At 41.4% G+C, this 15,490-nt stretch overlaps 1 protein-coding gene across 1 annotated transcript in view; it reads left to right on the forward strand.

Annotated features, from left to right (window-relative positions):
• Kdm5b (lysine demethylase 5B) overlaps positions 1-15,490 on the forward strand; it is a 70,045-nt gene that overhangs the window by 14,746 nt on the left and 39,809 nt on the right. Inside the window, exons 2-4 of the mRNA XM_070041812.1 lie at positions 11,173-11,250; positions 13,243-13,365; positions 14,788-14,958. Coding sequence (XP_069897913.1) covers positions 11,173-11,250; positions 13,243-13,365; positions 14,788-14,958 — 372 coding nt within the window. The remainder of the gene's footprint in view (positions 1-11,172; positions 11,251-13,242; positions 13,366-14,787; positions 14,959-15,490) is intronic.

Raw genomic sequence — 15,490 nt, forward strand, 5'->3', positions numbered from 1 at the left:
AATTTGGTAATCTCATTAATGAGGGTTCTTTTCTCATTATCAGCAACCCTCCAAAGCCCCACCACTTTATATCATCGCATTAGTGATTATTGAAAGGGCACTGACACTCCATTTTGGTCAGCATTATAATATGGAATAGAATAGATTGGCAAATATTTCTTGTGTAAGGGCTAAATAATGAGTGGGGTCAGCTGAGCAATTTCCTAGCCAATTCTAGTTCAGGTTCACATGCAGCTCTTTTTTTTTTTTTTTTTTTTAAACTAAAGACAGCTATTAGGGATCAGACTCTTTCTAGCTAAAATTATTAACACTTTTTTTTTTTTTTTTTTTTTTTTGGGTCCGGTCGTGGGGCCTGAACTCTGGGCCTGGGCACTGTCCCTCAGCTCTTCAGCTCTACCACTTGAGCCACAGCACCACTTCCGGCTTTTTTTTTTTCTTATGTGGTGCTGGGGAATTGAACCCAGGACCTCATGCATGCAAGGCAAGCGCTCTACCACTGAGCCATCTTCCCAGCCCTAAATTATTAACACTTCTAATGTTAGCTTATAGCTGGTGTAACTACATTGTAGAAGTGTTAAAGATTTAGTATTTGTGTCCAGTGAAATAAATGGCCTTATTGTTTGCCTTTTTTTTTTGACAATACACAACTGCAAATACCTCAAGCTAAAAGCAGAGCAAAGATTTTTCACTGTTTTTAGTGCCTTCTCATTCTGTAGCTGGGCTGGCCTCAAACTTGTAATCCTCCTCTTGCTGGCATTACAGGTCTGGCTTGCCATGCTAGTAGCAGACTGATTTTATTTTTGTTTCTTTCCTGACCCTGACTTTGAATATCTAAAAGTGTCCAGTTGGTAAAGGACCAAAGGTAGGAGTTGCATTTATAGTCTAATGAGGTCTTAACGTTAGGGTGTGTGATGTTTAACTTTCCCTGCCCCTGGTGCTTAGGTAGTTTTGGGTGTTGCTTAGGGAAGGTTAAGAGGGCAGAGTCCAGCCTGTTTTCTAAACCCTTTTCCCTTAGAAACAAATCATTTTTGGAATCTTTCTGTTCTTCACATTGGAAACTTGAATTCTCTGCCATACCTGTTTGGTTTTTTTTTTCCTTATTACAATTCTAGCTATAAGAAATCAAAGCATGGGGCTGGGAAGGTGGCTCAGTGGTAGAGCACTTGCCTTGCATGCATGAGGCCCTGGGTTCGATTCCTCAGCACCACATAAGCAAAAAGAAAAAAGCCGAAAGTGGTGCTGTGGCTCAAGTGGTAGAGCGCTAGCCTTGAGCTGAAGAGCTGAGGGACAGCGCCCAGGCCCAGAGTTCAGGCCCCACAACCGGACCCCCCCCCCCAAAAAAAAAAAAAAAAGAAATCAAAGCAACTTATTACACAGCTGTGACATTACATTGTAGCTCTGTGATAGCAAGACATCTCAGTGTAGCATACCAGAGGATAGTGTGCTGCTTGTCACCACAGGGAGAAGGTTCTGGAAGTTCCTGGTCTCATCCATGACTTACATGTCATTTCTCAGTGATCTATTTCATGGTTAAACCCACACCATGTTATCACCCATTTGGATGAACTTTTTCATCTGCCATTTCTTGGTGAATTTTTTTTTTCTTTTTCTTTTTCTTTTTTTTTATTGGCTCTGGGGCCTGAACTCTGGGCCTGGGCGCTGTCCCTCAGCTCTTCAGCTCAGGGCTCATGCTCTACCACTTGAGCTACAGTGCCACTTCTGGTTTTCTGGTGGTTTACTGGAGATGAGAGTGTCATGGACTTTCCTTCCTGGGCTGGCTTTGAACCACGATCCTCAGATCTCACCTTCCTGAGTAGCTAGGATCTTATAGGCTTGAGCCACCAGTGCTCATCTTTTTTTTTTTTTTCTCTTTTCTTTTCTGGTCCTGGTGCTTGAAGTTGAGGCCTGGGCACTGTCCCTGAGCTCAAGGCTAGCACTCTACCACTTAAGCCACAGCTCCACTTCTGGCATTGTTGGTAATTTCTTGGAGATAAGAGTCTCACCAACTTTCCTGTCTGAGCTGGTTTCAAACTGTTTTTCTCAGATCTCAGCCTCCTGAGTAACAAGGATTACAGGGGTGAGCCATTGGTGCCCAGCTCGGAAATACTATAATTTTTTTTTTGGGGGGGGGTCCAGTCATGGGGCCTGAACTCTGGGCCTGGGTGTTGTCCCTCAGCTCTTCAGCTCAAGGCTAGCGCTCTACCACTTGAGCCACAGTGCCACTTCCAGCTTTTTTCTTTTTGCTTATGTAGTGCTGAGGAATGGAACCCAGGGCCTCATGCATGCAAGGCAAGCGCTCTACCACTGAGCCACCTTCTCAGCCCCAGACTATAATTTTTTAAAATACAATTTTATTCTAAGTTTTAAGGTAAGTGAGGTAATGAGTACAATTCTTTTTGAACTGTGTCATCCTTCTTTTAGTTTTGACAACAGATCTTTTTTCCCCTGGTTTTTACTATGGATTGAACTCAGGGCCTAGTACTTAACAGGCAAGCACTTTCCCCCTGGAGCCATGTCCTCAGTCCACTTAGCTTTTGTTATTTTATGAGATAAAGTCTTAAGTTTTTCTTGGTTTGGCCTCCAATCTGATCCTTCTATCTCGGGCGTAACTGCAAACAGAGGCTTGCCCCACCGTGCTTGGCCCTGTGTAGCATCCTTCCCCTCAACCACCAGCTTGGACATAATCTTCCCTTCCCTCTTTTCTGCTCCCTCTTTTCTTTCCTTTTCTTTTTCTCCTGTCACTTCTGGGGCTTTAACTCAGGGGCTGGGTGCTGTCCTTCGGCATTTTTGCTCAAGGCTAATGCTCTACCATGTTGTGCCACTGCTCCACTTCCAGTTTTCTGGTGGTTAATTGGAGATAAGAGTCTTAGGGACTTTCTTGGCTTTCAGTCAAGATCCTGAGATCTCCTGAGTAGCTAGGTTACAAATGTGAGCCAATGGCACCTGGTTCCATAATCCTTTTTTTTGTATCTCACCCAACTTTTTTTGTTGTAGTTTGCCCAGGCCTGTAGTAAGCCTGATCTTCACTTACTCAGTAGGTTTGGTTACTGGCTACCACATCCAGGTGACAATAACAAATTCAAAGTGTTTAGAGAAATTATAAATGTAGGTCATTATCAGTTTATGTATGTATGTATGCATACATGCATGTGTTTACACAAATACACATACATATGTATGTGTCTTGCATGTTTGTTTTTATGTATTGATCTTGCATGTGTTAGGCAAGTACTCTTCCTGCTGCAACTGTGAAGCCCTGGGTTCAAACCCCAATACTGGATAAAATGACAAAAGATACCCAAAAGATAAAAAAGAAATACTGTGTCATTTAATTATCATTTAAAATTTTACTAGTAGATGAGCATAGGAACAGTACTTTGTTTTCAAATACTTAATATTTAAAAAGTCATATTCTTTGAAGCAAGTTCTTTTTTTTTTTTTTTTGTCGTGGGGCTTGAACTCTGAGCCTGGGCGTTGTCCCTTAGCTCTTCAGCTCAAGGCGAGCGCTCTACCACTTGAGCTACAGCGCCACTTCCGGTTTTCTGGTGGTTTTATTGGAGATAGGAGTCTCACGGTCTCTCCTGCCCGGGCTGGCTTTGAACCGCGATCCTCAGATCTCAGCCTCCTGAGTAGCTAGGACTACAGGCGTGAGCCACCAGCGCCCGGCTGAAGCAAGTTCTTTAAAACTGATAATTTGATGAGCAATTTGGCACACTTCTGTAATCCCAGTACTCAGGAAGCAGAGGCAAGAAAATCATGCATTTGAGGTCATAATGGGTTAAAAAATTATTGGGCTAAAAGGCTAAAAATTATTGGGCTGGAAAGGGTTGCTTCTGCAATCTGAAAGGAAAGTTCATTGGAGGGGGAGGCTGGACGGTGGGTATTCTGTAGGGTTGGTGTCCAATTTGCACTTATTTCCAAGGTGTTCACCAAGGACCTTTGGTGGAATCTAGGAAACTTCTAAATGTCTGCATGAGGCCAGACTTCCTTCTTATATCTTTCTATGTAGCCCAGACTTGAGATCCTCCTGTTTCAGCTTCTAGAGTATCTTCATATACTTTGAAGCAAAACTATTCTTACAAGTGATTGCAGAAGAGATGAAAATCTAGCATTTGTCTTTTCAGATAGATGTTAAGGGCTGGGAAGGTGGCTCAGTGATAGTGTTTGCCTCACATGCATGAGGCCCTGGGTTCGATTCCTTAGCACCACATAAACAGAAAAAGTTGGAAGTGGTGCTGTGGCTCAAGTGGTAGAGTGCTAGCCTTGAGTTGAAGAATTGAGGGACAGTGCCCAAATCCAGAGTTGAAGCCCCACAACTGACAAATAATTAAAATAAAATAAAACCATTTCCAGGGCTGGGAATGTGGTTTAGTGGTAGAGTTGCCTTGCATGAATGAAGCCCTGGACTCGTTATTTCTCAGTACCATGTAAACAGAAAAAGCCAGAACTGACACGAGGTTATTTTGTTATTATTATTCTCTTTTTTTGTCACGAGGTTCTTTTATTCTTTTTTTTTTTTTGTGAATGTACCAAGGCTTGAAATCAGTTCCTCAAGCTCTTACTTAGTTTTTGTTTTTGCTCACAGATGGTGCTCTGCCACTTGAACCATGCCTTCAACCAGCTTTTTTTTGGTTGGTTCTGGGGCCTGAACTCTGGGCCAGGGCACTGTCCCTAGGCTCTTCAGCTCAAGGCTAGTGCTTTACCACAACACCACTTACAGCTTTTTCTGCTATGTCATGCTGAGGAATCGAACCCAGGGCCTCATGCATGCAAGGCAAGCACTCTACCACTGAGTCACCTTTCCAGCCCCTCAGCCAGGCTTTTTTGCTTAGTTAATTGTAGTCTCATGGACATGTCTGCCCGTGAACTGCATGATCCTAGATCTCAGCATCCTGAGTATCTAAGATAGTTGTGAGCCAGCAGTGCATGGCCACACACATTTGATTGTACATAGTTTTAGAGTCTCTGATTTAAATGATAGAAGTGGTTCCAAAGTCACAGAAGAAAGTCTTCCAAATATTCTGTGTGTTTAGAGATTTACCAAAGATGGGAAGTTTTAAGCAGCTGAATACAAATGGGTGGCTAATTAAAGCTGGTTGGTGCCAAGATTGCCCTGAAGGAAGGAAGAAGCAGGAGTGGGTGGGGTGGGTGGGAGTTAGTGTCCTCTAATATGCTTTTGTTCTGTTTGGAAGATGTTGAATGTGTTTTTTTTTCCCCCAAAGGTCTGTAGTTGGTCTTGGTTTCATCAGTAGGAACTTTGCTGGTTTTTTTTTTGGTAAGGAATTTGTAGTGGCTACAGTGTTCCAGGTTCTACGGCTTATATTTTTGCAAGTGTTTTATGGGCTTATTACTGACACAGAGCTACTGACTTGATCCTTTAGATTTTGTGTGTATGTGTGTTTCACATTGTTAGTAAGGTTGCAAATCTTGTCATTCTCAACTGAAAGGATTGTTAATTTGGCTAATATTACCAAGATAGATTTTTTTGGAGGGGGGTTTGGCTCCTTAAAACTTTGCATTGAGTTTTTTGAGTTCATTTTGATAATTACAAGCTCTTATCTTTGATAACATTGGGTTGAAATCCTGTGAGTACATTTATTCTGATGACTGGCTTTCCCAGAACATATGCAATTAGAAAAATGCTTTGGTCCTTAGTTAATGTTCATTGTAAACTAACATGAATGTACTTTTGACAAAGATTGTTAATTGGTTTGTTTGCAGGGAGTCAGAGAACCAACTTGTATAGCTTCTTTCTGTAAAAGAGTATACTCATTTGCTAATGATCAGATCTCAAAATGATGGCAGCTTCTGTATAATTAGAAAGATTAAAAGATTATTCTAATATGTTTGATATATAGATGCTAATATAGTAGGTCACCTACAGAGGGAGTTTTCATGGCACTGAAAAAATCTTAAGCATCATTTGAATGTTATTCCACACTGATTAATTTTATTTATTTTTAAAATTTTATTTGTTTATCTACTTATTTATTTTTTGTCAGTTGTGGGGCTTTAACTCTGGACCTGTGCGCTTGTCCCTCAGCTCTTCAGCTCATCAGCTCAAGGCTAGCACTCTACAATTTGAGCCACAGCGCCACTTCCGGCTTTTTTTTCCCCTGCTTATGTGGTGCTGAGGAATCGAACCAAGGGCCTCATGTATGTGAGGCAAGCACTCTACCACTGAGCCAGCTCCCCAGCCGCCCCCCTTTTTTTAGCCAATCCTGGGGGTTGAACTCAGGGCCTGGGCACTGTTGCTGAGCTTCTTTACTACTTGAGCCACAGCACCATTTCTGGCTTTTTCTGTTTATGTGGTACTGAGCAATGGAACCCAGGGCTTCATGCATGCTATGAAAGCACTCTACCACTGAGCCACATTCTAGGCCCCAGTTTTATTTTATTTTATTATTTATTTTTATTTTTATCTTTTGTCGGTTGTGGGGCTTTAACTCTGGGCCTGGGTGCTGTCCCTCTGCTCTTCAGCTCAAGGGGAGCGCTCTATCACTTGAGCCACAGCGCCACTTCTGGTTTTCTAGTGGTTAATTGGAGATAGGAGTGTCATGGACTTTCCTTGCCTGGGCTGGCTTTGAATCACAACCCTCAGACCTCAGCCTCCTGAGTAGCTAGTTTTATAGGCGTGAGCCACTGGTGCCAGCTGTAATTTTATTTTTTAAACAGTTTCATTTAAACATGCTTTTATGTAATTGTTGCCAGGTTAGTGCTGGGATTGAGGTGAACATTGACCTGATGGTTCTCAATCTCTCTGAGGACATGCAGCTTCAACTTTCTACTTAATTGCCTTCCCAAGAAGTACCTTTTTGAGTGCTAAGGAAACTAAAATAATTCTTTGTTTTTTTTTGGATAGGGTATCACAATGTAGCCCTAGCTGGCCTCAAACTTGTGATCCTCTCCTGAATGCTGGAATTAACATGTCTGTGCTGCCATACCTGGCAATGATATAGTTCTACTTGCCCCCCCCCCCCCCCCCCGCCAACCCCAATTGGGTCTGGGTGCTGACTCTGAGCTTGTGTTCAAGTTAGTGCTCTACCACTTGAGCCACAGCTCTACTTCTGGCCTTTTGGTGGTTATTTGGAGATAGATTGTCACCAACTTTCCTGCCCTAGCTGGTTGGGTTTGATTCCTCAGATCTCTGCCTCCTTTGTAGGTAGCTAGGATTACAGGTGTGAGCCACCAGTGCCCAGTGTGGTTCATCATCTTAATGGCTTTGTCCCTCTGAGCATTAAAACTCAGGACTAGGCTGGGCACCAGTGGCTCACACCTGTAAAAAGCCAGTGGAGCTGTGGCTCAAGTGGTAGAGTGCTAACCTTGAGCCAAAGAAACTCACGTGCATAAAAAACAAAACCCCTCAGGGACACAATGAGGCTGGACTTCGCCAGGGACTTTTTTATTCTGTAAGGTAGTAAGCACTCAAATGGTATGCATGTTTGTATTGGGTTTGAACTTAAGGCCTTGGATTTGTTAGGCTGGTGCTCTCCGTTTTTCATGCCTCCAATCCTGCTCTTCAGGCTTACGGACTTTTCTCTTTTTAATTTTAAGTCTAATTATTCTTTTCCCTCCCTCCCTCCCTCCCTCCCTCCCTCCCTCCCTCTCTCTCTCTCTCTCTCTCTCTCTCTCTCTTTCTTTCTTTCTTTCTTTCTTTCTTTCTTTCTTTCTTTCTTTCTTTCTTTCTTTCTTTCTTTCTTTCTTTCTTTCTTCTTTCTTTCTTTCTCTCGTTGGTTATGGGGGCTGAACTCTGGGCCTGGACACTGTCCCTCAGTTCTTCATCTCTATACTTCAGCCACAGTGTCACTTCCAGCTTTTTCTGTTTATGTGGTACAGAGGAATCGAACCCAGGGCCTCATGCATGCAAGGCAAGTACTCTATCACTGAGCCACCTTCCCATCCCCTAATTATTTTTCCAATTATTAACTAGTTGTACAAAGAGGTTACAATTTTATAAGTCAGATTGTGAATACAATGCATCTTGATTAGTGTCACTCCTTCTTTTGTTCCCCCTATTCTTCCCTCTCATTCCTACCTTCAAGTTACAATTGTGAGCTTTTCTGTCTTGGTTGGTCTTGAATCAAAACCTTCCAGATCTCAGCTCCTGAATAGCTAGAGTTACAGAATTGAAGCTACCAGGACCTGGCTCACATCAGTTCATTTCTGAACACCTTTGTTAAAAGTATGAGCAAACAAAGCTCTCATTATTATAAAGTTCTTGTTAACCTGCTATAGATTGTTAAAAAGTGATGTAGTTTCTTTGTACTACATTGTGTTCCAAATAAGTAAACATTTTACTTTACCTTTATTGATCTAAAGACAAAAAAAGTCAAACTTAAAAGGATAACCTACTCTAGATCTTGGCTAAAAGTGAAAGGATCTTGGTCCAGGGCCAGTGAGGGCAGAAAAGTTTGGGAAACCCAACCTCAAAAAAAACCAGCAATGGGCTGGGAATCTGGCTTAGCTGTAGAACGCTTGCATAGCACATATGAAGCCCTGGGTTTGATTCCTCAGTACCACATAAACAGAAAAAAAAAGCCAAAAGTGGTGCTGTGGCTCAAGTGGTAGGGCGCTAGCTTTGAGCACAGAAAGGTGCAAGGACAGTGCCCTGAGTACAAGCTCCAGGACCAGCAAACAACAACAACAGCAGCACAGCAAAAAAAAAATAGGACTGACTCAAGGAATTGCTCAAGTGTCAGAGCCCCAGCTAAGCAAGCAAACCCTGGTACTAATATTGCCAAACATCCCATCCCTATGATGGAGTTTTTGGTTTGTCAGGGTCTTGAGTCAGTGGCTTAGAGCTGGCAATCCTCCTGCCTTTAGATCCCAGGTGTCCTATTTTGGAGGATATTTAACTAATGATATCTAGCATGTCATTAACTGCCATTTAAAGATTAGCTAAATTTAGCTAAGTTCACTGAACACTTCAGAACTACCTTTGATTGCTGTAACTAGTACGGTCACTTATTTTTCTTTCATTTATTTTGGTATAGTGAGTAGTTTTGTACTAATTTGCAGTCTGCTTTGTAACTCAGCTTTTTTTCTGTTGACTGGTGATTGACTCTAGGACCTTGAGCAAGTGTTCCTGCTCCTGTTCCTTTGACTGTGTTCTGTGGCTTTAAGCCAGAGCCTCATGCTCTCACCTGGATTTCTTGCTTATGGCACTGTACCACCACTTAAGCCATGCTTCTAGCCTAACTTTTTGCTTCAGAGCCTAGCCTCTTATAGATAGGATTACAAGTGTGAGCCGTTGGTGCTGTTGATGCTGGAGATTGAACTTGGACCTTATGCTCTACCACTTGAGCCACAGCCCCTCACTGCCTTGAACCCAGGTCTTCAGGCATTCTAAGCACATGTTCCACTACAATGTAACAGTCATATCTTCCTTAATAATGCTACAGTTAATTGTGTGCATGCATTTTATTGGTGCTAGCTCAATTTTGTTAAAGAATAGTTCTCTTCTCTCTCTGCATTCCCCCCACCCCCCAATGCCAATCCTGGATCTTGAACTCAGGGTCTGGGCACTGTCCTTAAGCTTTTTTTTTTTCTCTCTTTTTTTGTGAGTGATGGGTCTTGATTCAGGGCCTGGGTACCGTCCCTAAGCTTTTTTGCTCAAGGCCAGAGCTCTACCAGTTGAGCCACATCACCACTTCTGGTTTTCTGGTGGTTTATCAGAGATAAGAATCTCCTGGGGACTTTTTTGCCTAGGCTGGCTTCTAACCATGATCCTAAGATTTCTAGAGTAGCTAGGATTACAGGCATGAGCCACTACTAGTGTGGCACTTGGGCTCTTTTTGTGCTTAATTGGGGATTAGGGTCTATGGACTTTCTTGCCCAGTCTTTGAATCAGGATCTTCAGAACTCAGCCTTCTGAGTAGTTAGAATTGCAGGTGTGAACAACTGACTTGGCTAGAATAATTTCTAGGTATTAAATGACTTCTCATTCTCATATTCTGTAACATTATTTACTAAATAATATATATTAGATTTTATTTAAAATGTATGTGTAAACAAAAATCTCCTGTAATCTTCCCATGTCATCAAGTAGTGATCATACTAAAGTGTTTGCTTTTTCTTTTTTTCAATTGTGTCAGATATTAAGATACACGTAATAGAGTTGGGAATGTGGCTTAGTGGCAGAGTGCTTGCCTAGCATGCATGAAGCCCTGGGTTCAATTCCTCAGTACCACATCAACACAAAAAGCCAGAAGTGGTACTGTGGCTCAAGTGGCAGAGTGCTAGCCTTGAGCAAAAGCAGCTCAGTGACACTGCCAAGGCCCCAAGTTCAAGCCCCAGAACTGGCCAAAAACAAAAACAAAAACCCAAAAAACCCCACACATGATGTAAAATTTACCATTATAAGCATTTTAAGTGTCCAAAGCAGAGAGGCTCTGAGTGTGTTCACATTGCTGTTCAAACATAGCAACCATAGCCACTGTCCATTTCCAGAGTATTTCATACCCCAATTGAAACTTGTGAAATTTTATACCTTCAAGTATGCCCATGTTGTGGGTAGTTACATATGTAGTACTGGTGTTTGATCTAGGGTCTTGTACTTGTAGGTCAGGCACTCTGATCCCTGAGCAGTTGTTTCAAGTTTCCTCTCTACTTAGGTAACAATTTATACATATTTTTTTGCTTAATTGATCATTCCCTCATGACATCATGATCCCTCATGATCATTCCCTTATCCCACTATAATGGGATTCTCTAGAGAATAGAGTGATTCTAAAAATGTATTTGAGATTAGGATTTTGAATTCTTCCTGGCTTTTTCACTCTAGGCTGGCTTTCTACCACTTTAGCCACACTTCCACTTCTAGCTTGGGTGAGCTTTCAACTGTAATTCTTAGATCTCAACCTCCTGATTACCTAGTATTACAGGTGTGAGCCACCAGCTCCTGGCCCCATCAACTTTTTGACTTTTCAGCAGCGGATTAGGCCCAGTGACATTGCTGGGCCAGGGAAGGGAGTGGTGTGTATGGATATAGCTAGCATTCATTAGGGAAGGGAATGGTACCTTTTCTGCTTACTGATGTGGTGGACACAGATTGATAAGCTACCTGTTTTAAATTATTTTGACTGGTTAAGAGATAGGTGTACATAAACTTAACTGTAATAATTCTGAGTGTCAATATAAATTCTCCTAATAAGAGCTCTTGGTCTCTTCTAGGACTGGCAACCACCATTTGCATGTGATGTTGATAAACTTCACTTTACTCCACGTATCCAGAGGCTGAATGAATTGGAGGTAATGCCCTTGCTGGGGTTCTGTTGTCCGTGTTCTAGAAGCTTTCTCTTGGGAGACACTTTATCACCAATCTGATTTTTTTTTTTTTGTCAGTTGTGGGGCTTGAACTCTGGGCCTGAACACTGTCCATGAGCTCTTCAGCTCAAGGCGAGCGCTCTACCACTTGAGCCACAGTGCCACTTTCGGTTTCCAGGTGGTTTTTTGGCGATAAGAATCTCACAAACTTTCCTGCCTTGGCTGGCTTTGAACCATGATCCTCAGATCTCAGCCTCCTGAGTAGCTAGAATTACAGGCATGAACCACCAGCGCCTGGCACCGATCTGATTTTAGTGAGAAAACAGGGCTGATAACTAACCATGATGAAACAGTGGTAGTAAAACCATTGGAGAACACATTTATTAAAAACTCTGTTTTTTGGCCTGTTAGTTGGTGTATCTAAATCATTCTACATTTAGATATTAATAACTAGAATGTAGGTTTTGCAGAGATTCTACTTGGAAAATCATACAATAAATTGTCAGCCTTCATATTCTTTAAGTACATAACTTAGATTTTAATAATACATTTAGTGCCGGGCGCTGGTGGCTCACGCCTGTAATCCTAGCTACTCAGGAGGCTGAGATCTGAGGATCGCAGTTCAAAGCCAGCCCAGGCAGGAGAGACCGTGAGACTCCTATCTCCAATAAACCACCAGAAAACTGGAAGTGGCGCTGTAGCTCAAGTGGTAGAGTGCTCGCCTTGAGCTGAAGAGCTGAGGGACAGCGCCCAGGCCCAGAGTTCAAGCCCCACGGCCGACCAAAAAACCAAAACAAAACATTTAGTTTCCCAAGGAAGAATGAAGAATACAGGAGTCCCACACAGAAAGCTTAAAATGTAGGGTAGATAAAAAAAACTTGGGGGTATTGATAACATAGAGTCAGGATAACACTATTTACAAATCTGATCAGATTTTAATAATGTGCGTTTAATAATTGTGTGTTTCTACACTGAACCAAAGGATTTTTTTGTTGTTGTTGGTTGTATGGCTTGAACTCAGGGCCTAGGTACTGTTCCTGAGCTTCTTCGCTCAAGCCTAGTGCTCTACCACTTTGAGCCACAGCGCCACTTCTGGTTTTCTGCTGGTTATTTGGAGATAAGAGTCTCAGCCTTCTGAGCAGTTAGGATTACAGGTGTGAGTGAACCACAAGTGCCCATTTGAATCAAATATTTTTCAGTGAAATAGTACAAATGGAATTCTGTAGACACATTAATGATCACATTTAATATTTATATTTTTAGGTACTTTATAGTTTATGTTTAAATTTCAAGTTAACTTGAAAATAGCAGATATATACTAGAGTTCTTGCATATGATTGTGAACATCTGAATATTGATCTAAACATTGATCTTTTGGTCTAGTGTGCAAGACAAAATTCTTCAAACAACCTACTTAATATTTTATCAGGATAGGAAGGAAAAATGGCCCATTGAGAATAGTCAAGGCTTGTTAATAATATGTAGGCATACCATTGCAAGTCCGTTTTTAAATTTGTCTGAGGAAATAAGAAAATTTCTACTGTGAAGGATCTTTCAACCATCCAGCTTCAAGGAGACTTAACATAATACACAGAAGCTTTTTGTCATAGTCTTAAGCAGTACCACAAAGTTATGCAGTTCTAAATGTTATTATAAGGCTTGCTGAGCATTTAACTCTGCCTGGTACATGAATATATTTGTTAATATATGATTACTTATATACTTTTGACTATTTCCTCCATTTTATTTAGAAAGTGGCTTTGTATTTAAATATTCTAAGAATGATCTCTACTTGAGGGAGGGTACAGGCAGGAGCTGGGTGCATGCCACATTCAGCTGCATATTCCTGTAGTCTCAGCTACTTGGGAGGCTGAGTGGGAGGATTGAGTCTGGCAGAGCAAGACCAACCTAGACTCTGTCACAGAAGAGAAGAAAAAGAAAAAGTTGTTGGTTAAAATGTAGTTCTTTGTCATTTAGGCTCAAACTCGTGTAAAGTTGAATTTCCTGGACCAGATTGCAAAGTACTGGGAGTTACAGGGGAGCACTCTGAAAATTCCGCATGTAGAGAGGAAGATCTTGGACCTGTTCCAGCTAAATAAGGTAAAAGACTAATGACCATTGTACTCAATGAATACTGTTCTGACAGCACATTTGCTCTTTTTTGTCTTAATGCTTGCTGTCTGAAATACATAAAGTGAGATTTTCCAGTTGTGTTGAGCAATGCAGATGAGGTTCTCCCTATCATCTGGAGACCTTACAGAATATTTTTCCTGCCATCTGTTTTTTGTTTGTTTTGGACTAGTCCTGGGGTTTGAACTGGGGCCTTGGGCATTGTCCTGAGCTTTTGTGCTCAAGTCTAGGACTCTACAAATTGAGTTGCTGGTTAATTGGAGATAAAAATCTCACAGTAAGCTGGGAGCCGGTGGCTCACGCCTGTAATCCTAGCTACTCAGGAGACTGAGATCTGAGGATCGTGGTTCAAAGCCAGCCCTAGCAGGAAAGTCCGTGAGACTTTTATCTCCAATAAACCACTAGAAAACTGGAAGTGGTGCTGTTGCTCAAGCAGTAGAGCGCTGAAGAGCTGAGTGACAGCGCCCAGACCCAGAGTTCAAGCCCTACGACTGACACAAAACAAAAAAACAAAAAACAAAAAACAACTCACAGTAATGAATTTAGAATGGGTTTGACATGAAATGTACTCATTACCTTATGTATGTAACTGTAACCCCTCTGCACATCACCCTCCCAATAAAATAAAATAAATTACACACACAAATCTCATGGACTTTTCCTGCCTGGGCTGGCTTTGAACTTCAATCTTCAGATCTCAGTCTTCCGAATAACTTGGATTACAGGTGTGAGCCACTGGCACCCAGCTCTGTCACCTGTTTGTTTGTTTGTTTTAAAATCATTTTAAAACTTCACAGTAACTCTGTGAAGCATTCCTTCCATTTTAGGTCAGATAAAGAAAAAGAAAACAGATTTTTTTTTTAAGTTGATAAAGCTGAGAAGTCTGAGGTTTTTCCTGATTCTTAAGATTTCATTATTTTCAGCAAACATAGCATCAAACTTTCCACTCCTTTGTTTATGGAAATCTTTAGAGTCATAGGGTAGGATTAAGGTAGTAGAGACTTAGTTGTTAACCTGGTTTTACTAAGGTGACTGCTTTGGGGAATTGAGAGGTAGCCTTGTCAAGGACAAAGTGCTTACAGAGCATGCTGTCAAAAGTGCTTTTAGTAGGGCAAAACTGGGAGAGGGCAAGGTAAGGGATGGCTTTATGCAAAAAGAAATGCACTCATTACTTAAGTAACTAGCTACTCTGTACATAATAACAATAAAAAGATGAAAGCAATGTTAAAGTTTCCAACGTCACATTAATAGCTTATGTGTTTTTTGTTTTTCTTAAGATAACCACATCTGGGAATAGTTTGATCTTGGAGTAATACTTAATACTTAAGTGTGAAGTGTTAGAAATGGTTTCCTTTATGTGTTTCTAAACATTCCTTTTTGTTATTTTCACAGTTAGTTGCAGAAGAAGGTGGATTTGCAGTTGTTTGCAAGGATAGAAAGTGGACCAAAATTGCCACCAAGATGGGGTTTGCTCCTGGCAAAGCTGTGGGCTCACACATCAGAGGACATTATGAGCGAATCCTTAACCCCTACAACTTATTCCTGTCTGGAGACAGTTTGAGGGTGAGTACCATTGCTGCATTTATTCATCTTTTGTCCCTCCATTTCAGTGCCTCTCTTTTTACACTCCCAAAGACACAAATGAACTACAGAACAAAAAGGAAAGAAAAAAAAAAACAGCAAAGAACAAACACCTTTTGAATCATTTCCTGGAGTTCATGTTGATAAGTATTACTTATTTTGTATGATCAGATGATTGTATGATCAGATGATAGCTGAGAAAAATGTGCTATTCAGAAAGAGAGAGAGTGTGTGTGTGTGTGTGTGTGTGTGTGTGTGTGTGTGTGTGTGTGTGTGTGTGTGTGTGTGTGTGTGTGTGTGTGTTTTGCAGTGCTGGAATCAAACCTAGACCCTTGCACTTGGACTAATAATTAGGTGTTTTACCACTGAACTACATTCCCACCCCACAAGTTTTCTATTTGTTTTTTTAAATTTTAAATTTCAATTTTAATTTTTTTTCCAGTCCTGGGGCTTGAATTCAGGGCCTAGGCACTGTCCCTGAGCTTCTTTTGCTCAAGGTTAGCACCCTACCACT

Source organism: Dipodomys merriami, unplaced genomic scaffold (assembly GCF_024711535.1).
Source record: "Dipodomys merriami isolate MVZ:Mamm:240054 unplaced genomic scaffold, mDipMer1.0.p SCAF_31, whole genome shotgun sequence".
NCBI classification, from domain to species: Eukaryota; Metazoa; Chordata; class Mammalia; order Rodentia; family Heteromyidae; genus Dipodomys; species Dipodomys merriami.